At 41.2% G+C, this 25177-nt stretch overlaps 1 protein-coding gene across 6 annotated transcripts; it reads right to left on the bottom strand.

The window, feature by feature from the left end:
• Positions 1-75: 75 nt before the first annotated feature.
• On the bottom strand, positions 76-24580 carry fxr1 (FMR1 autosomal homolog 1). Of its 6 annotated transcripts, XM_084065714.1 has the most exons (19): positions 24513-24580; positions 19321-19373; positions 18824-18917; positions 18119-18190; positions 16939-17087; positions 15291-15381; positions 14682-14798; positions 13539-13709; positions 12611-12689; positions 11753-11958; positions 11425-11511; positions 6987-7239; positions 5894-5987; positions 5350-5456; positions 5036-5245; positions 3943-4020; positions 2951-3027; positions 2118-2333; positions 76-1969 (listed from the first exon to the last, which is right to left on the bottom strand). In XM_084065714.1, the coding sequence occupies exons 1-18, from the start codon at positions 24561-24563 to the stop codon at positions 2154-2156; spliced, it is 2169 nt and encodes a 722-aa protein (XP_083921840.1). In that variant the 5' UTR covers positions 24564-24580; the 3' UTR covers positions 76-1969; positions 2118-2153. The 6 variants fall into 6 exon arrangements, with proteins under 6 accessions (XP_083921840.1, XP_083921839.1, XP_083921841.1 ...); XM_084065713.1 differs by having other exon boundaries at positions 76-2333; XM_084065715.1 differs by having other exon boundaries at positions 76-2333; positions 2951-3021.
• Positions 24581-25177: the final 597 nt, after the last annotated feature.

The following is a 25177-nucleotide window of genomic DNA, read 5'->3' as shown; positions in this document are numbered from 1 at the left end:
CATAATTTCACTGTATCATATACCTACAGAAGATAAATTGTTCTCATTCTAAATATCAAAGGCACAGACAAAAGGTTTGGGTTTTAGATCTAGATGGAAGATCATATTTATTTAAGAACTACCTGCATACAAAACATATTGCACATCAACCAACCAGAATGATCCTTTTAAAAAAACAGACAAACATACTGTAGTCGACCCAACAAAAACACTTGGGGAGATACAACTCTCAGTAGTCCAAATTGTCACCTGCCTCAGAAAATGACTTGCCAACGCCAGTTTTTAGTGTCAGAAAGGATAAAACAGCTTCTTTTTTGTTTTAAATACTGTACATTCTTTTTTTTTTCTTTTTTTAAATAAATAAACCAAATAAATCTCCTTCCTTAGTGAAACAGTCGTGACCGTCTCCAGCCAGCCAGTCTGTGGAAGAACCATGAAAATGACATCATCGTGACCTGGGCTCAATTTCCCAGAAGCATCTTGACAGTAGGGTCATCTTTAACCCCCATAGTTGACCGGATTCCCAAGGGTGCTGTAATATGCCATCTCCCGTTTTCACTCTACACTCTTTTGTTGAAAATAACCAATCTACAAGCTCACAACGAGCGCACTGTGAGCTTGTAGACCGGCCATTTTTAGCGCGTGTTCCCCCCAAGAATAGGGACACCAGGTTTCACGTGGTTAACCTTTCAATAGAGTCTAGTCTTAGCAGGAGGAGAGAGATGAAGACAGAAGGAGTGAGGGAGTCCCCTCTGTGTTAAAACACAAATAATGTCTGGTCTCTCCATTTCTAAGAATGGTTCATGGAGAAATGTGACAAAGACAACACTTCCCATTATCATTGTCCATTTAAATGCAAACAACAAACCCACTGCGTAGCACCAAGATGCTTTGGAGAAACCCAGCTGCGATGGCTACCTCTTTTGTCCAGCACTGAAACAGTAATAGGCCACTTTCCAGACTTAACTACAATTAATTCTTACGGAAAAGAAGTTACAATTCAGTGCAAAGAAAAACAACTCTTATATTGTTTGATTGTTTGTTTGTTTCTTCTCCAGACACACTGTAATAACATTGCCTCTTATGACAGAAGTGGTTGCATATTGAAAAAAAAAGAAAACAAGTCAACAGAAAGCAGCTAAACGACACACTCCTCAACAGATATGATAAAAGGATAACTGGACTCATCTTTTTCCCATGAATAGAACAGAGACCTGATTTCAGAAAAGAATATGCCACCGAAATAGTTTCATATGCTTTAAACGTTTTTACTTCAGCCTGGCATACTTCTGATGTCATAAAGGGAATAGTTCCCACTTGGGGGATCAATTCAACAGCTCTGGCAGGCTGAGACCAATCAATTAACGCGTAAGTAAATGAAGGGATTTCGGGTGGTATGGGGGAGCCAGGCAACGACATGTTGAATCTACTCTCAAGGCACAACAGCTGATCACACGTATGGTAAACATACTTGGACTGGAGGTTCCAGCAAACCTACACTGTGGTACCCTTCATGCAAAAATGTAGAATTTACAAACATTTGATGCACAAAAACATCATATTCTGTGAAAGAAAAGAAAAGCATTGGAAACGTCTCAATGAGTCCACCTGGTAGAAGATTAAGTATTCAACACTAAAACCACGCCATAATATTCTTCAAGTATGTGAAAAAGAGAGCTACTGCATTAATACCACAGTCTGGGTTTGTGTGGAATCTCTATGTCTTTTTAAAGTCTTTTATATTCAGTCCGGCTCCTCCCTGGCCACTCCCACGGAGGAGGGACTGAAAAGCGCAGTGAGTTGAGATATCTGCACGTCTGTGTTTTTGACTATCTTTGGCAAGCTCAAACAAGAAGGACTATCGTTAAAAACGGTAGCAAAATGAATGAAGTTGGACAGAACCTGTTTGGGGGGGGGTGGCGGGGGGCAAAGTGGCAGACCTCAGCAAAAACCTACAGGTCTCAAATATCTGAAAAAAAGAGGAGAGCTTGTGTTATTACACTCTCATATTCCATCTCCGATGCTGTCCAAAACAAATGGCCTCTTTGCATGTGCTTGATTTGTTCCTGGGGAGTACAAAGGAAGAACACACAAAGATGTTCAAACATTTGAAAAACCTTTTTCTTTTCTTTCTTTCTTCCGTCGAGGTCTGATCAGGAGAGTCCATTGACAACAGCTTGGGGGTTTGAATCCCCCTCGTAGGAGACTTTGGCAGGCTTCTCGGCGGAAGGCCTGGGATCTCTGGCTGCTTTGCCGTTCTCCCCACCGTTGCTATTGCCGTTGGTAGTTGCCGAGGCAGAGCCGTGTTCTGCAATGGCATCCTCCTGACCGCCCTAAGTAGAGCGACAGATAAACTGGTTACTTTACAATACATCTCAGTAAGAGATTATTTGAAGATCAACTGGTTACACTTAGTCCAACTTAAATTTTTAGTGCACTTATTTTTGACTTAAATGTTTACATGGCTCTTAACACATTGACTGGGATGTAATATTACGTCATCTCAAATCCAACGCTTCACTGCCAAAGATGTAATATTACGTCATCATAAAAAATAATCATGTTATTGTGATTACGCTAGAGGGCGCTCCTCGACAACCTATGAATGATGCCTTGACTTCGAGAGAAGGTAAAACCGCTGGCAGTGGCAGATGAATTAATTAATGAATACCTGGCAATGAATGTGTTAGGATTGCCCAGTGGAAGTCATTCATATATATTAGACGAAACAACACTAAATACATATCAGTTGATCAGAAAAATACTACTTAGGTTTATTATAGTTTAATGTCTGTGCATAGCTGTATAGACGTTTCAACAAGCATTTGATCCGCAGTCAGCGTAAACGGTGACAAATGGTCCAACCCTTTTATGGATTAGCTGTAGTGCATATGACAAGCGCTAAATAAATAAAAAGCAGGTGGCATCCAACCATAAAACTAACCATTACCTTGTTCTTCTTGGGGTCCTTGGCAGGCTTCTGTCGGCTCTGAGACTCCGCCCTGGATATGTAGTCAGCCACTGTCACTTGGCAAGACAATAGAGAAGCCAATTAGTCAAGATATTTCAGTCTTTCTTTGACTAGGGGTTGGGACTCATGCTGAGTCATAGGGGAACTTCTATTCCCCTATGATTGTGGAACAATGTTACTAAACAGTGATTCTTAAAAGCGTTTTCATCTTAGGTTCTTCAAACCAAAGGAAAATGCCACTCTGTTTATGTCACATTTCTGGAACCAAGATTTTTTTTTCTACAACAACAAACAGAAGGTTTATTTGTCACTCACTCATTCAGGTGAAGGCAGTGAAATGTTGGTGTGACTAGTGCCCTCTACATTGCAATGATGACAAGGCACAAGACACATTGAAGTTTGTGACTGTGCAAAACTCATGGCTGCTACCGACACATAAAATAAATAAAATACACCACAGTAGTGCTAGTAGCAGCTGCAGGCCTATAGTTTATATCAGTGGAGAAATAATATTAGGTAACACAAGTTATGATCAACTCATACAGTGCAATGCCACACAATAAGTGCATTTATTATAACAAATATAGTATATTTTGTGCAGTACAGACGCAAAGAGATCATAACACTCATTTAGAGGTGCATTATGTTATAAGTTAGTTAATTAGTCAACCGGCACAAACCAGGACAACCAATTCCTTAACATTGTAACCACTTGAACCGCAACATCCATATTCTGAAAAACGCGGTCCATAAGTAAAGAGCCAACTCAGGTCCAGTTCACTAAGCCTAGAGGGTTTAAGTGGTTAAAACAATGAATGCTTAAACACAAGTATGTTGCTGCTGTTGCTGTTGTTGTTGTTGGTGGTAACACACAACCAAACAAGCACCAGAACTGGGGTCCACACTGGGTTCAGCCCAAGCAGTTAGTTAAGAGTGACCACACTGCAGCCAGTTGTTGTTGCCACGGTTACCTGGCTGTCTCTCTTCTGGCAGGCGGTCGCGGCGGCGACGGCTACGGTTACGGCGCTGAGGTTTAACCTCGCCATCATCTAGGGACCAGGGTGGAGCGGGTGTCAGAAAAAATGGGGGGGGGGGGGGGGGGGGAGGGAGCTACCTGCTTTTGTTCCTGTCTCCATAACAGAGAGGAAGTACCGCTGCACACTGCGGATGGCTGAACGCTAGAACCTTTACTTACAGTAGGTATTTATTTAGCCATCTTTTTTTTTCCTTTTTAGATATTTTGGGGGCATTTTCAGGCCTTTATTGACAGTGACAGTTGAGAGACAGGAAATGCGGAGAGAGCATAGGGGGATGACATTTAGCAAATGGTACATCCGTCCGGGAATCGAATTGGAGACTCGCTGGTCAAAGCATTGTGCCCATGTGGTATGTGCTAGGGGTGTGCCGATATATCGCGATACGTTTTCATGACGATATGTATCGTTTTGGGGGGAAAAAATATCGTAAAAAAAAAAAAAAAGAAAAATGTTTTTTTTTTACAATCATAATAATCAGGCATGCAAACAGCCCCGAGGTGAAAAGGGTGACAACATGTTTTTTTTTTTTTTGGGTCAGGTGTCACACTATTGCCCTATATGGATTCAAAAGAGCTATTGTAGCTGAAAAGCTACAAGTTTGCATGTCTGAATAATGCAAAAACAGAATTATTTGTTTGCATTTGCTTTTTTTCTCCCCCATATATTTTCATAATAAAAAAAGTGTGTATCGTATCGAAATCATATCGAAGTTGTGAGCCCAATATCGTATCGTTTCGTAAAATTAGTGTATCAGCACACCCCTAGTATGTGCCCCAACAACTCAGCCTTCTTAAAGACTGCCACTGATGATTCATTAACTTATTGTCATAACTGGACAATTCTTTTGTAACTACGTCATACGTTTTTTAAGTATTTTATCTTGTTTGTATACGTGGTGCTGCCCTTTTGGCCAGGTTGCACTGTCAGAGGCCTTTAATCATTATGAATTGACACCGTTTTATATCAACAAGGACATTAACAAATGACACACAAACCAAAAGGACACAAAGAGACATAACGCCCTCACCTATTCCATTCTCGCTCATTGAGGCGTTGTCCGATTCGCTCATGCCGTCTATGAGCGTGGCGTCCTCATCCGTTCTGCGCCGCCGGGATCTTCGGCGGCGGTTAGCAGTCAAGTTGGAGTCGCTGGCGTCCGTGTCGGCGGTCTGGTCGGTCTCCGTGTTTGTCTCCAAGGCCCCGTAACCATGGTTACCCTCAGCATCACGAGTACCGGCTAGGGGAAACACACAATATAAATTAAAGTTACAGTCGGACTTGACATGCGACAGGCAGTGTGTGTGCGTTTCAAACTCTCTGTGTCCTCTTAACACATTTTACCAGAGCTGTTACCGTATCCTCTTCCTCTTCCTCCTCGGCCCCTGCCGGGTCCCGGCCTCCTGCGACTGTCCCTTTGTGGGCGTGGGCCTCTCTCCCGCTCCCTGTCCCTGTCAATCAACCAATTAATGACTCAATGAGAACGTCACACAAAGACAACATTATTCTGTACTTCAAAAATCAAAAACCATGTCCATCAAAAAAGATTGCGGAGAATAACGTGGCTAACTGAAGACAAACGCTTTTAACACTTAAACTAGCAGAAGTTTTTTTTTGCCAGCATGTTTACAGCTTAAACTTAGAAAAAAATAATATTTTTTTGTCTGTTTATTTTTTAACATTGAAGTGAATGGAGCAGCAACTTTTTGGAAAATGTTATCTCCTGGTTCTTTGTGACGAACGGAAAAAGGGAAAAACCCAAAAAATAAAGAATAATTTTAGATTTTTTTTGTTGTTGTAAAAATGTATTTTTTTTGCCAAAAACGTTTATAAATGTTTTTGCCAGGCAATAGCTAAATTCAAATGAGTTAAACAGTCATACACACACCTGTCCTGGTCCTCGCCGGCCAGGGACCAGTCACTCAGCTCATCTCTGCGCTCCGAGTCCGTCTCTGAGGCATTAGACTGCTCAGAGTTGGTGCCTAGTAGAAACATAGATATATATTTTTTTAAACAGGCAGGAGATACATGAAGATATTAGTAGAGGTGAAGGGTTCCAAAGGCTAAGTTCATGAACATGACACAATGGGTGCATCCAAATTATTTTATACAGAAGGATGGTCCTTCCTGCCAAGTCTCTTATTTGATATTTCCTCGATCCTCGCTTGAACCGTTAAGTCCCTCTCTATAAATATCATAGCAACAAATAATGTTAGAAAAAAGGGGTTCCCGGATTGAAAGGTATAACAACGAATAGGGGTTCCCGGTCTAAATGGGTTAAGGAAAAAGTATTGATATTCGGCTCTCACTTTAAAAAAAAGAAAAAAGAAACCTAATCTCTCTCCTTGCATTGTTTTAAGAGATTAAGAGACATGGCATGCGCCCACAACAATGAATATTGTGTAATATGGCTGTTTCGTGTAATATGGCCGTGACTGTCTAAATACCTCAAAATCTGTCTAAATACCTCCAAAATGTTAGTGACACCGACAGTCCCGAAACTAGAGGGAGCGTAAACAACAATCTGGTACCACCCACCCATAAAACAAACATGGGCAAATTCTCCTTCTACAGCACGGCCATCAAGGTATGGAATAGTCTAACCCCATCCCTCAAAAAATGCAGTTCGCTGGGCTCATTTAAACAGCCCTAAAAACTCATCTTCCTGGAGGCCAAAAGAGGAGGTAGTACCAGTTTCCCGGTAGACAGACGACCCCCCTCCCCTTTTTCGTATATATATTTTTTTTCATGCTTTTTTTTTAACATAGTGGTATTTTTTCTCTGTATTTTTATGTTGATATTTGAACTGTTTGGTTGCTACTATATATGTCTATGAAATTAATACCAAAGGACCCCAACGGAAACAAGTCCGCAAGGACTTTTTTGGTCGGTCGAAAAAGTATTATAAATGTAAATGTGTTGTTTTACGTTCCTTTTGCCTAATAAAAAATTCAATCAATCAATCAAAGACGTAAGCCTACCATATCCAGAGGTGTAGTTGTTCCCCCTGCGTTGTCCGCGGCCACGGCCAGAGTAGGAGCGGCTGTTATGCAGAGCGGAAGAAGCCGTGCCACTGCCGTCCTCTCGGTTCTCCCTGTTGTCCCTGTTCTCTCGGTTCTCCCGGTTCTCCCTCATCCTCTCTCCTCTCTCTCTGTCGGTGGGCCGGTGGCCCTGGTTCACCTGCCTCAGCTGTTCGTCGATCTGCAGACGCTCCATGCGAAGCTGCTCCACCTCCTAGAGGGGTCGAGGTAGGAGACGGAAAAGAAAAACGAGAGATGGGAGAGACAATGGATGATGAGAAACCCAGATATTAGATATTAGAGACAAAGGGAGGGAGGGAGAGAGAGAGAGAAAGAATGAAAGAAAGAAAGAGCCTGATACATAATAAATACATAAACAAAAGAATGGTCTCTGTCCAAAAAGAGTCATTTCATCATCTCATGCACAGGTATATTCCAGAAGCATTAACCCATTGAATCCAGGAACGCATTTACTGTGTCATTTTAGATTTCTTTAGCTATAACCATTTTTTTATACTATGGGTTATTCAAAAATAGCAGATCTACAAGCTCATAGCACTGCACTCGGTGCCGCGCTACGAGCTTGTAGATCTGCTATTTGTTTTTGCAAATCTTTGAATATGTATGTTTTTTAGAGCAAACATTTTAACCCATTAAGACCTGGAACTGTGTCATTTTTAGATTTGTGCTAAAAAAGCATTATTTTACACTTTGGGCTATTCAAAAATAGCATATATACAAGCTCATAGCGCGGCACCGAGTGCCGCGCTATGAGCTTGTAGATCTGCTATTTTTGAAAATTCGTGAAAATGTGTGCAAATCTTTAAATATATATATTTTTAAAGCGAACGTTTTTAACTCAAATCTTTGCTTCTGGGGGGGTCCCTGGAACAAGATATTTTGATGGGGGTCCGCAGCCAAATACATATAATTTTGGGGGTCCTTGACATGAAAAAGATTGAGCACCACTGATATAGAAACAAACGTTTTTCAGAAAACTGTTGAGATTTAGGAGACATGTAGAATCGGCTTCAGGTCTCAATGGGTTAACTCAAATCTTTGCTTCGGGCGATTCTACAAATGTCTTCTAAATCCTAACAGTTTTTTTTTTTTTTTTACTTAGGTTGTTATATCAGCAAACCTTTTCATGTCGAAGGGCCCCGCCAAAATGATATGTATTTGTCCACAGACCCACCTACCCCCATCTAAAAATATTTTGTTCCAGGTACCCCCAGAAGCAAATACTTCAGTTAAAAATGTGTATATATATATATTCAAAAATGTAAACACATATTGAAAAAAATGGCAGATATACAAGCTCGTAGCGCAGCAGCTTGTATATCTGCTATTTTTTAATGGCCAAAGAAATCTAAAAATGACACAGATGCGTTCCCGGATTGAAGGGGTTAATCCATGGTCTCATGCATCATACACACGTCTACAACATATGGGTGCCTTGTGCTGATTGTTCTCAGTGTTGCTAGGCAGTGTCCCTGTGTAATCTGCCTCAGCTCCTCGTGCAAATGTTGGCTCTCCTTATCAAGCAGCAGCATCTCCTACATACACATACATGCACAAAAACAAAAAAAAGGATGCAACAAAACACACACACACACACACACACACACACACACACACACACACACCACTCAAAACAGCACAAGACATGCAAAACAAGAACGTGAGGAACACATTCATACACACACACACACACACAGACAACGCACAAAACACACAGCAAAACATAAACTGTAGGTATGCTCATCAAGACTGGTGACAGATTATGTAAGGCAGTGGTTCTCAACCTTTTCAGGCTGTGACCCCCCCAAAAATAATCATATTTGAACTGGGGACCCCCCCTAAAATAATCATATTTGAACTGGGGACCCCCACTAAAATAATCATATTTGAACTGGGGACCCCCACTAAAATAATCATATTTGAACTGGGGCCCCCCCAAAATAAATCATATTTGAACTGGGGACCCCCCCCAAATAATAATATTTGAACTGGGACCTCCCTCCCTGACAAGCACTTGGAATGTAGGAGTTGAGGCATTACATTTAGTTTGACTCGGTTCCACAGATAAATATTGTGAAAATAGCAAATCTACAAGCGTTGCAAGGCGTTGTGAGCTTGTAGATATTAAAGGCTATTTTCAAACTTTTCTTTCTTACATTGTGTGACAATTTGGCCAATGTTTGACCAGTTTTTATAGCATAGTTTGTTGATTACTTTTGATGCAGTAATGGTCTTTGTCTTTTTGAGGTATTATAACGATCTTAAAAGTCCTTAAATTGTCACTTCACTCATCTGGGGACCCCCTCAAAATCATGTGGGGACCCCCCTGGGTGTCCCGACCCACAGGTTGAGAACCACTGATGTAAAGGATAATTCACTGGGAGCTAGTCAGTTATGAGAAAATACTTAGCAGGTGATTTTCTCATAACCGATGTGCTCACAGTGCATTAACCCGCTTATACAACAGCTAACCTGTGAAGTCTCCATAATTGCCAAAAATATGAAATGTTAATTAAAACATCTAGAAAAAAATAAAAAAAAATGTTAATTCATTCAATGTAGCTGCAGTAACTTAAGATATGTTTGTCCCCCAGGTGTTACCAATTAAGAACTGGAGCACCTTCATGAATTAGAAGTACAGTGTAAGCACTGATTTGTTTTTGTTTTTTTAAGCTGGGAACAAATTGTAAAAAAAATAATCTTCTCATTAGTGATAGAAATAATTAATTTACCCCACATGTGTCTTGGCCAGTCAGAGGGGCATATTTCCCTTGGTGGTTATTTTTCAAAGCCATGCTATAGAAAATGAACTTGAGTCAGATAACCATTTCAAATTTGGAAATCCACTTTATCAGGATATTAATTAAATACACATTAAGTAGCCTTAAACATATGGTAAATACTGATCAATTCGAAGCATTACTTTATTGGGTATTCATTACTACTGTATTAGAACTGCCCAGCCAAGTACACCCTATGCTGAGGGACATGGAACTCTAGGCGGATTTTGTATTTTGTTTTCTGGTTCAGGTTAAAAACTACAGAAGGGTCAAAACATTGCAGGCTCCATTGCACTGACCTTATTGCAGTACACACAGTGATGCAAGCAATTCAGCTGCACCTAATACAATTACTAATGGGTGCGTGCGGGTGTGATAGATTTAGGTGCGCCAAAGTGCAAGCATGGGCAATACTGTTGACTACTGGCTTGGCACACACCCATGGCTCTGGGCACACCTAGATCTAAAACACCCATTGTTAATCTTATTAGCTGCAGCTGGATTGCTTACTAGCGGCCTACCATGTTTTTACTCTTCTGCAGTTTTCTACCTGTACAGTTACAGTGATGTTGCTAGGTTTTCATTCAATGTGATGCATCCCGGGACTCCCGGGGAGCATCCCAAATTAAAATGTGTGGTTTTTGACAAATTGCAATGTTTAACTCGGGTTTGACCTTATATAGTTATAATAAGTATGGTTACAGTATATTCATGTATGTTGAAAATGTGTCTGAAAAAATTAAGCTAACTTTTTGCTTTACTAGCACCAAGATAAATGATAAAATAAAGACTAAGTGGTAAAAGGGTGCCCTGTGTTGATGACATGGTGGTTACAGTATGATGAGCATAAATGCAGATATATATATAGGCTACACAGCAACCTGTCTCTCTCACACAAACACATCCTCATCTCTCTCTCTCTCTCTCTCTCTGGGTATTTATACCCTGTCATATCGCAGGACGTCATAAAATGACGGAGCACCCCATTAACCTCTCACACACAGACAGACAGACAACAGCATGACAAGGCGGGACTGACAGACAGACTTTTTTGTTGTGTGGAAGATAGTGGTTGTGACTGTACATGCATAGCGAATTACAACTTGTGAATTAGTTCAGACTCAGAACTCGCAGGTGAAAAGCAGACGGTAAAACAAAAATGCTGATTCTTCTGTATTGTTATTTTGTCGAGGTAAAATATCATGCATCCCCCGGACGAAACGATAGTGAGTTTAAAGCGTGCTTTCGGAATAAAATGTGTCTCTTGACACGGGACGCGTATATAACAACATCACTGCGGGAAAATAAACTACAAAATCTGCTTGTTTTCATGCCCCTCTTATTAAATGTCATCATGAGAAGAAAGTCATCCACCATTAGTTTTTTCCCCGTCTTTCTGCCTGTATTTACAGTATGGGTTTCTTTCCTGTAAACTTTCACATGCCCAACTGAATCTAAACCACTGGTTACAAGGAGAGGTAAAATGAGACTGCATTATCATCGCATACCTACTACTCACAGACCACTCTTTCAAACTCACTGCAACACACACACACACACACACACACACACACACACACACACACACGTGTACTTACGTTGAGGTAGGAGATGTGGTACTCCAGTAAGACCTGGACATTGCCGATGCTCTCCTTGGTGCCCACAAAGGTGAAGGGGACCATTCCCTGTGACACAGACACGATCCAAGGGCACAACGTTGGTACAGGACACTCATAAACTTCACTAAACTACTAGTTGGCATATTCATTCTTTGTCGTACATTTGTAACCATAAGTAAGTAGTACACAGTAAAATCCTTGTGTTAATGTATCCATTTGTGACTCTGAGAGTGTACGAAATTAACCCTCAGGATTGTACAGTGTAACATTTAGTAGTAATAGTAGTAGCAGAGCAGTTGATTCTTACGTCCTGTTTTGGCTCCTGTTTTGTATCCTGTTTTGGCTCCTGACGTGAGTCCTGACGTGAGTCCTGTCGTGAGTCCTGTCGTGAGTCCTGTCGGGAGTCCTGTCGTGGCTGCTTGTTGTCATTGTCTCCCTCTATCCTGACTCTGACCACACCGGACTTGTCCACAATCTCCTGGATCACTTTGCCATTCTTACCAATCACCTTGCCTGAGACAGAGAGACAGACCGACATTCAGGAAGAAAAGACTGAAAACGTGACAATCATAAGAAAAACTGAGGCTAACTGACAGATGTTATGAGACTTCAGGAAACTAGTAAACTACAGAGCAGGGATAATGAATGGTCAGTGTCAGCAGCCCCTGCACTATCCTATAGCAACAATACACAACAGATGGAAATTGTTAACAAGATTAGGGTTGCTCCGATCAGGTTTTTTGGGACCGATCCCAATCACCGATTTCTTCCTCCCACGATCGGCTAATACCGATCTTGTGTGTCTTGTCTTGATCTTGTCTAATATTTCCAAAATTATTATATGTCAAAACTGTTCCTGTGTGTGTGTGTGTTGGTGGGTGGGGGGGGGGCATGTCTAGGCCTGTCACAAAGATGCAAAGCGATATTATACTATACATCTGATTGACTTTTATACCACTTAAAAAGGTGCAGCTCGGTCATAAAAGATCGGTTTCTCAAGATCGGGAAAATTGCCAATCACCGAGTCATTTGGCGATTTGCCGATCAATCGGAGCACTTCTAAACAACATCACTTGCACCAGTTTTAAGTGATCTGTATAAGGCACTGTTGGCATTGGGGATCATTTATGGCCAGACTCAAGTGGAAATGTATATGTCAACGTACCAACCAGGTTCCTAGGCACCTGAACAGAATCCTCTAGAAACTCCAAGAAGCCCCTGGCCTTCTTCACCGCCTCCACTGTCTGAAAAACAACACAACAGATATATTAGCCATCTAACACAAGAGAATAAGCACAGTTACATACTCCTAACCTGGCATACTGCAAAAGTATTTGAGTATTGAGAATGATTAATTGGTATACACTCAGAACCAAGTAAGTTGTGTGGAAACTGGAAATCAAGCCTACTTCATCAAATCTGTACAAAACCAACATATACAGAACATCAGGGTTCCCACACATTTTTACCAATTAATTTCCAAAACGTTCCCAAAACCTTTCCAGAATATTTAACCCAATTTCCAGGCCTATATAACGATCATTCAGCGCAATAATGAGTCTCTTACTCCTATGTGCAATGCCCAAAGACAGGAAGTGTAGCAAAAATAAAGCATAGAATGGTATAATTCCATTCCAAATTTCGTGCCAAATTTACCAACTACGCATCACGCTGCAGCACGTTGTGAGCTTGTAGATCTGTTCTTTTTGTCACGTCCGGTATACATTAGGCTGCAATGACGCAGCCCGTTCGGCGAAAAACTACTTATGTTACATATTTCGTGTAATGTTATACCTCTTTTGGAAAATGTTTGTATTAACAAAATCAATAGCCAAAAACAATGCATAGCCAAATATTTATCCAGGAACTTTGGTAAATTTCAGGACCTTTGACAAAATTGACTAATTTCTAAATATTTCCAGGAAAACCATGTGGACCCAAGTCAATATTTTGACTAATTTCAAAATATTTCCAGGAAAACCGTGGGGACCCTGGTACATACACACACTCTCTCTCTCTCCTACTCTGCCTCGCAAAGCGATATCGATATGTTCATTCTCTCCTGTTCCTCTCTCTCACACACACACACACACCTCTCCATAGATCCTGAAGGTGCCAGTCTCTTCATCCAGCTCTATTGCAGTGACGCCTGGAACTTTCCGTGCCTGCTGAATGTTGCTGCCATGGCTACCAATGGCCAGCCCCATCAGGTCCGTTCGCACTGTAAACTCCTCCTGGAAGGATGACGCCAGCTGCTTGGAGCTCTATTAGACAGATGGATAAACAGATAGGTCCATATACTGTAAAGATATACACACATTATTAATATTATTTAACCAATTCAGACCGGGAAATATCTGTGTCATTTTAGATTTATTTGGCTATTCAAAAATAGCAGATATACAAGCTCATAGAACTAAGAACTATGAACTTGTAGATCTGCTATTTTTGAAAAATTGTGAAAATGTGTGCAAATCTTTGTATATATATTTTTTTTTAAAGGAAATATTTGTAAAATATTTTGTTCCAGGGACCCCCCAGAAGCAAAGATTTTAGTTAAAAAATGTGTTTCAAAAAAATATATGTATTCAAAGATTTGCACAAAAACAAATTGTGCCGCACTACGAGCTTGTATATCTGCTATTTTTGAATAGCCCAAAGTATAAAATGGTTATAGCAAAATTAAATTAAATGACACAGTATCCGTTCCGTTATGAAATTAATTCAAGGACCCCAACGGAAACAAGTCCGCAAGGACTTTTTTGGTCAGACCTTTTAGTAAAAAGTATTATAAATGTAACTGTGTTGTTTTTACAATCTTTTGCCTAATAAAAATTTCAATCAATCCCGGTCTTAATGGGTTAAGATACTGTATTATTCTCTATACGTTTATTCTCCAGCTTATTCCCATAAGAAAGAATTCTGTTGATAATGGAAAATGATAGGACCAGCTCATGCCAAGTCACAAGTGGAGCGGTACTATAGTATAAATGCCCAAAATCTCTATGAGTGTATCTGTCCTCTGCCAATCTAAAGAACCGCCCGACCGATCCACTTCAAAATCGGCATGTGCATCACCTAAGATCCGAGGGAGTACAGTGCCCGGTGTGAAATCGGTCGAATCAGCGGTTCTCCTAAAAATAACTATAAATACGCTAATCCCCTTATATGGTCGGATCAGCGGTTCTATGAAAAAAATCACATTATTAACTTGTTACTATGGTTAGTGTACTGACCTCCAGATGTTTTGTGGCTTCCTGGTTGCGTGACATCAGCAGCAGCTTGGTCCTAATGCTGCGCAAGTGCATGTCACTCAGCAAGGTGACACGCTTGACTGTGGCCTCATTGGTGGACTAAACACAGAAACACACACACACACACAAAGCAGGAGTAAGAATCACCAACACATACTTCACTGGTGCTTTGATGATAAGAACCAAAAGAGCACCCAGAGCAGTCATCTACTGTAGCAACACAGCTCTCACAGGAATTGTCTACAACAGGAGTCTCCTCAATACTTAGTCAACTTGACCGTTGGCTCTGTACTTGGTCTGCTCTTTTTTCCCCTCTACACCGACTCTCCGAAAATAGCCGATCTACAAGCTTGCAACGCCTCGCAAAGCGAGGAGTTGCAAGCTTGTAGATCTGCTATTTTCGGCTAATGTTGCCCATTACACAAAAGATTTAGCGGACCCCCTGTAGTATCTCTGAGGACCCCCTAGGGGTCCCCGGGACCCCCTGTTGAAGACCCCTGGTCTACAATAATGTTATCCCAAAATGCCATCACAGAATTACAGGCACAGAACAGAAGCAGCGCAGAAGGACAAACAACAAAAAACAGTCACCATGATGATTAGTTGGCTGGTCTCGGGGCAGTAGGAGATGTGAATGGCTCCCACAGCTTTCTTAAAGTCCTTATGTGGGTCATTCTGGCACCTGAAATCAAAAGGACAAAACGTATAAATATGAATGAATGTCAGCCTTTCAGGCTGCCAATTGTTAACTTGGGTTTCTCTAGCAAAGGCAATCTGCAAATTATCAATCTCTTTCCAGGATGAGGTACGTATATAGCAGAGTTTGGATTGGTTCATTCAGCCTACCGAAATCTTGTATGAGGCACCATATAGTGCTTGTATACTTCTTGTCGTACTTTGGTTGTTGTATGCATGCATACATATTTTTATATATATTTTTATATCATATTTAATAAAAATGAAAAAATCCATCAAGGCAGAATGAGATGTTCTTGCCTAGCAGCAATGATGACGACGCAACGCACAGAAGAATGCCCACTTCTGGTCAGACGAAGGAGGAGCCAGGCCCGGAGTCAACCCACAGTGCCTTGAGCCTCCTAGTGTCGCCAACACATGCTGCTAACATCTCACCTGCTACCCTAAACCCTAACCCCCCAAATTAGCACAGTCTCTTACTCCCCTCAAGAGACAGTGGGGGCAGCCGCATGCCACTTGGAAACAGGCCAGGGGTCTGATCAGCCTCGATCTGGTTGCCTGGTGGACGGTGTCTGTTACAAGACCCGAAACACCCAGTGACTCGAGGAAACAACACTGATGATGTTTCCAGGTTCAGTAGATGTTTTTGTTTACTCTAATATGTAAGCATTGGAAAGATATTTGTATTTACGTTGTTGTGTGCAAGCGTCATTGTCATGATGTCAGTAAAGTAGCCAAAACAGGACTGGTCTTTCAACCTCCCAAAATATTTTAAGTCTCCTGATTTCTGTGCTCTCACTCCACAATTCAAAACATGACCTACAAGGCAGCTAGGGGGCCATGGCACCCCCTACTTGCGGGGTATGATCCAGACCTACAACCAGGGACGTGCACAGATAGACTCTAGGTGGTGCTAGAAAAGCCCACAACGCCTCGCGCTGCGAGGCGTTGTGGGCTTGCAGATCTGCTATTTTTGGCAAAGAGGTATAGGTGTAGAGGGAAAAAAGAGCAGACCAAGTAAACAAAAAAAGTATAATTTACTTGAGCACCTGCCCCTCAAAATGTCTGTGCACGCCACTGCCTACAACACTTTCTGCATGCTACGATCAGCAAATCCACAAACACAGGTCTATCTCTCCTGTCCCAATGTTCCAGGCAGCCTCGGACTTTTCTCCCTCCTGGCTCCCAAGCTGTTGAATGACCTCCCTCCCATCAAACGTCCTTTCAGCTGCAGAGTCACTTGACTCCCCATCGTCTGCCAAAATCTGAGAACTCATCTCCTTGCATTTACTTATTATCTTTGTGTCTGCACTTCCCATTTGTTTACCATTTTAGACAGATGCCAGTCATGTTATTTAGATGCCAAGTATGGTGTTTACTTGTTGCTCAAGTTACTTTATAGCACATACTTATTTTGTCTCTAACCTACTCTCTGCATACGTGCGTCTGCTAAATGCCATTAGCAAATTAGTTATGTAGATAGTATAAAATAGTCATGGTAGGAATTAACATTGCAAGTCTGTAGCTGCTTTACTGTACTTACGCTTCTCGAAGATCCTGCGGAACAGGGACAGTGCACTTGAAGAAGGAGTTCTTGGTCATCGCCTTGTTGGTGTTGACCGGACGCAGACGCTCAAAGGTCACTATCTCGTTGTAGGTGGCGTCGCATGCTGCGTACTCAATCACATAGAACTGGACAGATAGAGGGTCAGCACATAAAAAAAGACACATGAGTCATGACAAGTAGAGGGTCAACACATAAAAAAAATTCATGACAGACTTAAAGAACAATGTTCTTTTGATGTCCACATTTTAGTCAGCTACTGGATTTCACTTGTTACAAAGTAGTGGAAAAAGTGTGTGAGGGTGCTTGAGGTTATTCAAGCTAACGCAAGTCTAGACTGAATCCCGAGTCTGGGAACCCTTTTTAGGTCTCACATATTACACGCCCTCAGACCTTAAGGAAAGTTCCTATGCTATTTGCATATCGCCACTTTGAACTGAATGACTCCCGATGTGCATATGCCACCTTAGGGAACCAAACGAGCCACCAACTTGGTTTTCTCTAGTAAGGGCGTGGCTAACTGATTGGTAGGCGAGAGCCACTGTGGATTCAAATATGAGAACCAGTCAAAACACGCTCTGTGGTTACGTGAGGCTAACCCAGACGTAGTGGATACATCTAGCTGTACCAGTCACATTAGCCAGCCTAGGTTCAGATTACCGACAAACAGTGAATGCTATTCCCTCTGACAAATTACGCAAACCACACCCCCATTACTATGATTTTTACATCCCTTGACAACAAGGCAGGCGCACAGACAGCAACTTGTGTGTCCACAAGCACGCCGCCTGAGATGGCAAGTTGTAGTGGACGGAATAAGTTATCACCCGTTCTCAAATTGCACATAGTACTTGACAATGACGTGCGCATTGGGCTAGCTAACTTTACCGGGCTTGCTAGCTACATAATGCATGTAAACACTACACAGATTGGCACAGGTACGTAGTTTAACGAACTGCATTTGCATGATTTGTCAGAGAGAGAGCGAATAGCACACACGCTATTCTCAGTCCGTGTTCAGCTTGTTGCCAGTGTACTGTTTTATTTTAGACTCAGCACAGCGAGAGATTTCAGTCTATGAAATCCAAACTATCTTTCTAGGTCCACATTTTATCTCTGACCAATTCCATAATTAAACTATTAAGTAAATGGAACTCACGTCTCCCTTCATCATGCGCACTTTGGCCAGCCACCAGCCACAAGGTTCCTGGTCATTGGCTCTGGAGAATATCTAACAGGAGAGAGGCAAAAAAGTGAGACAGAGAAACATTAGAGAAAAATAATGAAATAAAGATGGAGAATGCAATAAGCAGTGAAAGGGGGAAAAAGAGAGCTCAACAATACAGGGTTCCCACATTTTTTTAACAATGCATTTTCAAAACTTTTCCATAACTTTTCCAAAGTATTTTACCCCATTTCCAGGACTATAGAAATCATACAGTGCAATAATGAGACTCTTAAACCAGTGTGCCATCAATGCCCCAAGACAGACTCAAACGAAGGCGTCACGTGACAAAAATAACAGATCTACAAGCTAACAACGTATCAAGTAACACTGCATTTTACCCATCTTTCACGTAATGTTAGACAAAAACAATGTATTTCGTTGCTGTCGGGCAGAAACCTCTTATCTCCGTACAGTCCGTAGTTTAACTTTTTGTGTTTTTTCGTAAATCATACAGCGTCACACAAGAGCATCAAAAGTAGCAGATCTACAAGCTAAAAACGCGGCGCGTTTCGAGCTTGTAGATCTGCTAGATCCAGGAATTTCATGGCCGTGGGAACCCTGGTTATAAAATAAGAAAGTAAATCATCTATCTGAATGGAACGTCTTGGATGTTTGCACTGTGTGACTCATGCTCACCTCCACCTCCTCCCCTTCTCCAATATCCTTCTTCCCGTCAGCAGGAGGTGGCATCCTGACATCACTGAAGGGCACCTGGCGTTCTGGCTGCCAACTGGAAACAATGATAACATTAACAAACATATACAAATGTATATATTTTGACCACAAATACCATGTACTTGAAATTGTGACATGCCCGAGACCACACCGCATACCAACCCCCCCCCACACCTGCCCAAGACCCCCGAAACCCAATACCCCCACCCATATACACCCCCTTCCCCCAAATAAACCCCAAACGTTAAGGTATAATCATTACTTTTAAGTTAAATTACCCAGCACTAGCTTCCTGTCTTAAGTTTGGTTACCTGCCTAAATTAATATTTGCTAACATATCACTTTAATATGCCATCACAACCATATTATAGTTTTCTTAAGGGTATTTGGACACACCTTTTTTTTTAAAGTATTTAAATGCAACTGGCTGGACACAAAAAAGAAAAAGACAAACTCACTTGTTCTCAAAGGCAATGGTGAGAGAGTCATCGTGAACATCTCTGACAAAGCCCTGCAGGTCAGAAAAAAAGACAGAAATATGAGTTCATTTGAAATACAACTTGCTCACATCTTTGGAAACAAAAAGCTCACATCTTTGGAAACAAAAACTGACTGGACCACATTGGACTGTTTTAGTTAGAAAATGATTCAATAACAAAATAAAAGATAATCATTTGATGACACAAAAATTGAAAATAATGCTCAAAGATTGTTTTGCTGACTATATGTAATGGAAGTATAGCAACTGACATTTCAAGACACATCATGGACAATGCATATAAGTGCAGAGGAAAATGACGAAGACATATACGCCACGATAAAAGAAAAGCCTACTTAATTCATAGCCTTTGAATAATCAGACCCCACTGGCTTAGAGCCTTGCTCTGCCAGAGCCTCAATATTTCAATGTTGTAGCTACCGAACAGCAGACTGACAGCCTAATGAAGAAAATATCACTTTTTTTATGGTGTGGCTTGAGGTCAAGCTGCCTAGAAAAGGATTTGTCTGTATGCATGCCTGTCCCCTCAAAAGTACAAGATTTACGGGGCGCCGATGGCCTAGTGGTTAAGGTGCATACCACATACAGGCTCCAACACAGCCTGACAGCGAGTCGCGGGTTCGATTCTAGAGCCTGATGACCTTTGCTGCGAGTCACTCCCCGTTTCCTGTCACTCTTCACTGTACTATCCAATAACCCATTAAGACCTGGAACGCATCTGTGTAATTTTTTGATTTGAGCTAAAAAGCATTATTTTACACTTTGTCTATTCAAAAATAGCAGATATACAAGCTCATAGCGCGACGCCAAGTGCTGCGCTATGAGCTTGTAGATCTGCTATTTTTGAAAAATCGAGAAAATGTGTGCAAATTAATATATTTATATCCTTTTAAAGCGATCATTTTTAACCCAAATCTTTGCTTCTGGGGGTCCCTGAAACAAAATATTTTGAGATTGGGGTCGGCGGCCAAATACATGTCATTTGGGGGTCCTTAACATGAAAAGGTTGAGAACCGCTGATATAGAAACATATGTTTTTCAGATAAGTGTTCGGATTTAGAAGACATTAATAAGAATTGGCCTCAGGTCTTAATGGGATAAAGGCAGAAAAGCCAAAAAAATATATTATTTTTTTTAAAGCTGAAGATTTACAACTCATGCAACTATGTGCATGATGTCACAAAACTAAATCCCCTGCAGCCATAAACAAAATGCAGCATGAACAGTCTGCACAACCAGGCCCATTTCACCAGAAATACCTGGTGAAATGAAAGTGAAACTTATGAGTGTGAAAAGTTGGATTGTAGACAGATCATGTCTAAAATATAAATGAATCACTTAAGTTACACCAACATTGTTTTTGTGAAGCCTTTGTTTTGTTCCTATAGGCCAGTGGTTCTCAACCAGTGGTCCGGGGACCACCAGTGCTCCTTGGGGGGGTACCAGGGGGTCCCCAGCAAAATTAGTTAACATAGCGTCACTATCATTTTAACCACTTAGCTTTGGCTATTCAAAAATAGCAGATCAACAAGCTCATAGCGCTATGAGCTTGCAGATCTGCTATTTTTGAAAAATATTGAAAATGTGTGCAAATCTTTGCGTATATATATATATTTTTAAAGGACATTTTTAATTCAAATCTTTGCTTCTGGGGGTCCCTGGCACAAAACACTTTCAGATGGGGGTCCGTGGCCAATTGTATATCAATTTAGGGGTCCTTGGCATGAAAAGGGTTGAAAACCACTGCTATAGGTGAAGAATAAAGATTCCCCATTTCCATTTGGCCAAAGGAAACATACGCCAGTCATCACTGCACAAGTCGACATGCCCACAAGCAGGCAGTTTGTCAAGGCAGGAATGTTTCTGTAAAATGTGGCTTTGCCACTGAACACCACATTGTGATTTATGCGTTGTGTGTTCACAAACTGCACATGTATGAGGCAACGGCGTGTTCTTTCACAGGTTTAGGATTGAACTATTAGGCTATGCCTTGATTTTTATTTACATTCTTTTAAGTCAAAGACTCTGGTAATACTGGAAGACTGAAATCAAAACATTGGCTGTTGGTCGAATGTATTTATTCATTTAATCAAAGGGAAAGATAGAGAGGTTTTATGTGCTTCCAAAATGTCCTGTTCACCAAATATATAATTACTGAGCACTCTAGGCCATGGTTGTACGGTTAGCAATGAAACCAACTGCTTTGTCCGGTTTAATAATTACTGCTGTTGGTGGACTATTCTAACCTTAGTTTCACTGAAGCTTAGCCAATACTGCCCTATACCTATATAAAGTCATATTTTATTCTTGCATCTAATGAATTAATTGCTAATTGACCATGTTCTCCTTATTAAATTCTCCCAAATGTTGCAACTTTTACTGTAACAGATATAAGGGCAGAACATTTCCACACCTATAGATCAACAGAAGATCATGGGCTGACTATCGTAAAACAACGGACTCCCGCACACCGTCTTCTTGACTTGCAATTAAAAGAATGACTTTATTGGAAACAAAGTTAAAGATAAACCGATAAAATGTCTGTGTACCAGAACCTTAAAATACCAGCGGTAGGGCCAAGTGACACTGGCTCAAGCCACAAGAAAGGGATACGCAAGTCCAAGCGAGACGACCCAAATCATAATTATAAAGTCTAGCCACAGGAATCAAATCAAGATCACAACAGAAGCAGCCGTGAAGTTTACCAAACAACTAACGCCAGTAAGAACTAATGGATAAAGTCAGGACAGTTGACAGGAATGTGCTTGAGCACAATACTGTATATTCTTTGAATCGGAAAGGTTTGTACTTCAGGATGATTTGTTAAAGACTGGAACACGCATCAATGAAAACACATTCCTACTAGGAAAACAGGATAAACCCAATCAAATCAACAGGATACACAATTACACCACACAGTAGATAAAACTCAGTAATTCAGCTTGGACAACTGGCCAGGAGGGCCTAACGGGATCACACAGGGAAACTCATACATTCAGGGTTGAGTGAGTGGGAAGAGAAAAGAGAATGACTGTTTGAAGAGACAGATTGTTAGAGCCATGGGTGCAGAGTAGAGAGAAAATAGTTGGTTCTCAAAGTGGGGTAGGGGGTCCCCAGCCAAATGTGTTAATATAGTGTCCCAGTCATTTTAACTACTTTAACCATATTTTATACTTTGGCTTTTCAAAAATAGCAGATCTACAAGCTCATAGCACATAGTCACAATATGAGCTTGTAGATCAGCTATTTTTCTCAAAAACAAAGCTAACATTTTGGCCTCTGGAGGTCCTTGGCACGAAACCTTTTCAGATGAGGGTCCACATACATATCAATTTGGGGTCCTTGACCCAACAAAAAGTTTGAAAACCACTGAGTCAGAGGACAGGAGGGGTGTGATGAGAAGAGGGGAGAAAGGAGGGGGAGGAAAGATGAGGAATGGGGCCAGAGGAAAGGAGGGGAAGGGGCTGTTGAAGCAGGCATGTCTAGAAATAGCTTTAGACAGAGTACAGAGTATCAGTGACCCTGTCCTGACATGACAACTGGTCCAGATTGACACGGGACAGCTGACACACAAACACACTCACACACACCCACAACCCACATAGCTGAGTTATGAATCACAATCAAATAATAGTGTTACAAAAGCGGCCAGGAAACCATGTTCAATAATAAACGTTACAAACTCAATGCCCCAACCTGATGTTTACCTTCCAGAAATAAACATAATTGAAACCTATAGAAGAGCCCTGGCCAGTGATTAATATGTGTTTTAACTCATTTGGAACATTATATTGAGTGACCATGTCAGCTGTAGAGATACCAGGCTCTTTCGGGTGTATAATGTTACGTAGAAAGAAACTGAGGCAATTGCTAACGTTAACTTTTTGTCCACTAGCTAATAGCATTAGCCTTCGACTTTTGCATGAGTCTATTTAAGACCAAATGCTGTCAAACAGCAAACATCGGGCAGATAGTTCAGTTCGATACGATGTGATATATCAGGTCATCATTATCATCTTTGAAAGAACGTTGCTAACAGGTGAGAGTTGAGGACCTGCGACCCAGGACGAACACACCAAGGATGGTACAGTTACGTCACACACACAGCTTACACAACCCTGAAGCGTGTGTAATGTTGCCAAGTCCACTTATAAGCGACTTTGGGCTTTGTTTTTCTGTTAAGTTGTTGGTAAAAATTGGTGGTTGCGGGTTCGTGGGCTTGTTTCTAAAGTGTAGTTGTTTATTTGGGCTTGTTTCTAGTGTAGTTGTTGATTTGGGCTTGTTTCTAAAGTGTAGTTGTTTATTTGGGCTTGTTTCTAAGTGTAGTTGTTTATTTGGGCTTGTTTCTAAAGTGTAGTTGTTTATTTGGGCTTGTTTCTAAAGTGTAGTTGTTTATTTGGGCTTGTTTCTAAAGTGTAGTTGTTTATTTGGGCTTGTTTCTAGTGTAGTTGTTTATTTGGGCTTGTTTCTAAAGTGAAGTTGATTATTTTGAGCTTGCTTCCTCCTAATGTTGATTAAATCAGTGGTTCTCAGACAGTTTCATGTCAAAGACCCCAGATTCATATCTATTTGTCCCCCATCTGAAAACATTGTATGCCAGGGACCCCCCTACCAGATTCGTGTTAAAATGTTTCAAAAATATTCCACATTTTTCACATCTTCAGGATTTCTCTGAAAATAGCAGATCTACAAGCTCAAAGGGGCTTGTTTGGGCTTGTTTTCCTGGTTGCTTATTTATCACGCAACATCTGACACAACAGTGCACACAAGTTACACAACCCTTTTGACCAGGGCTGCTCGATTACAAAGACATATTCCAACTGAAAAAACGCGTAAACGCTACTATTTTAATACATTAAGGTTTTACGTGACATGAGCTGCTGTTTTGCAGGAAAACCCCGAACCCCTGCTAGATGACGCGTGGTTATGATGTCACTGACGAATCCTTGGCATCGCAGCCTCACACGCTAACTAACTAGCTTAGCCCCAGCTAACTTTGGCTAGCTTTAGCAAGTTGAAGCTAACGATTCAACCCCGCTTGTTTATAGTCACCCAACGCACAACAGTAAGGACGTATTAACTATGGCATAACATAAACCCAACGTATAACTTGGTGTTTGTTATGGTGTGATTTAAAGGCGGTATATCTACCTTGTAATAAGCTCCGTTTACTCCACGGACCTCCACCGCCAGTTCCTCCATCTTGGACACGCAAAGGATTGTGGGCAGTGGGGGGACTAGGGGGCGGGGCGGGGGAGACAGGTGCTGCTGGAGTTTAATTTTGGAATCCACCCAAAAAAGAAGCAGTGTGTGTGGGGAGCTACTGCATGGGAACCTGTATTATGACAGGATCTACAGTCTGACTGGAGAGATTACCCAAGAAGTCACATAACATATGGAGTTATATGTTATGTCTACAAAATGACATGGGTGTCATTTTGTGATTTTATAAGTTTGAAGTTTGAAGTTTTCAGCACCTGCCTTTAAATGGAAAAGTGGATGTGCCATGTTTGATCCTCTCTTTTGATCCTCACATAACTAATTAATATCAGTGGAAAGACATATATCTGTAGACGTATAACCCCCCTCTCTCTCTCTCTCTCTCTGTGTGTGTGTGTGTGTGTGTGTGTGTGTGTGTGTGTGTGTGTGTGTGTGTGTGTGTGTGTGTGTGTGTGTGTGTGTGTGTGTGTGTGTGTGTGTGTGTGCAGGGTCTGCGTGTAGTTCTGCAAGGAAAGAAATTCCCTTGTATATATATATAGAGAGAGTAGCCTATATGAGAGAGAGAAAATAAAGCAATACTGTATATAGTATTATAT

Source organism: Gymnoscopelus microlampas (assembly GCF_963454915.1).
Source record: "Gymnoscopelus microlampas genome assembly, chromosome: 9".
NCBI lineage: Eukaryota > Metazoa > Chordata > Actinopteri > Myctophiformes > Myctophidae > Gymnoscopelus > Gymnoscopelus microlampas.
Note: the sequence above shows the minus strand (reverse complement) of the source record. Positions and strands in the feature narration are given on the sequence as shown.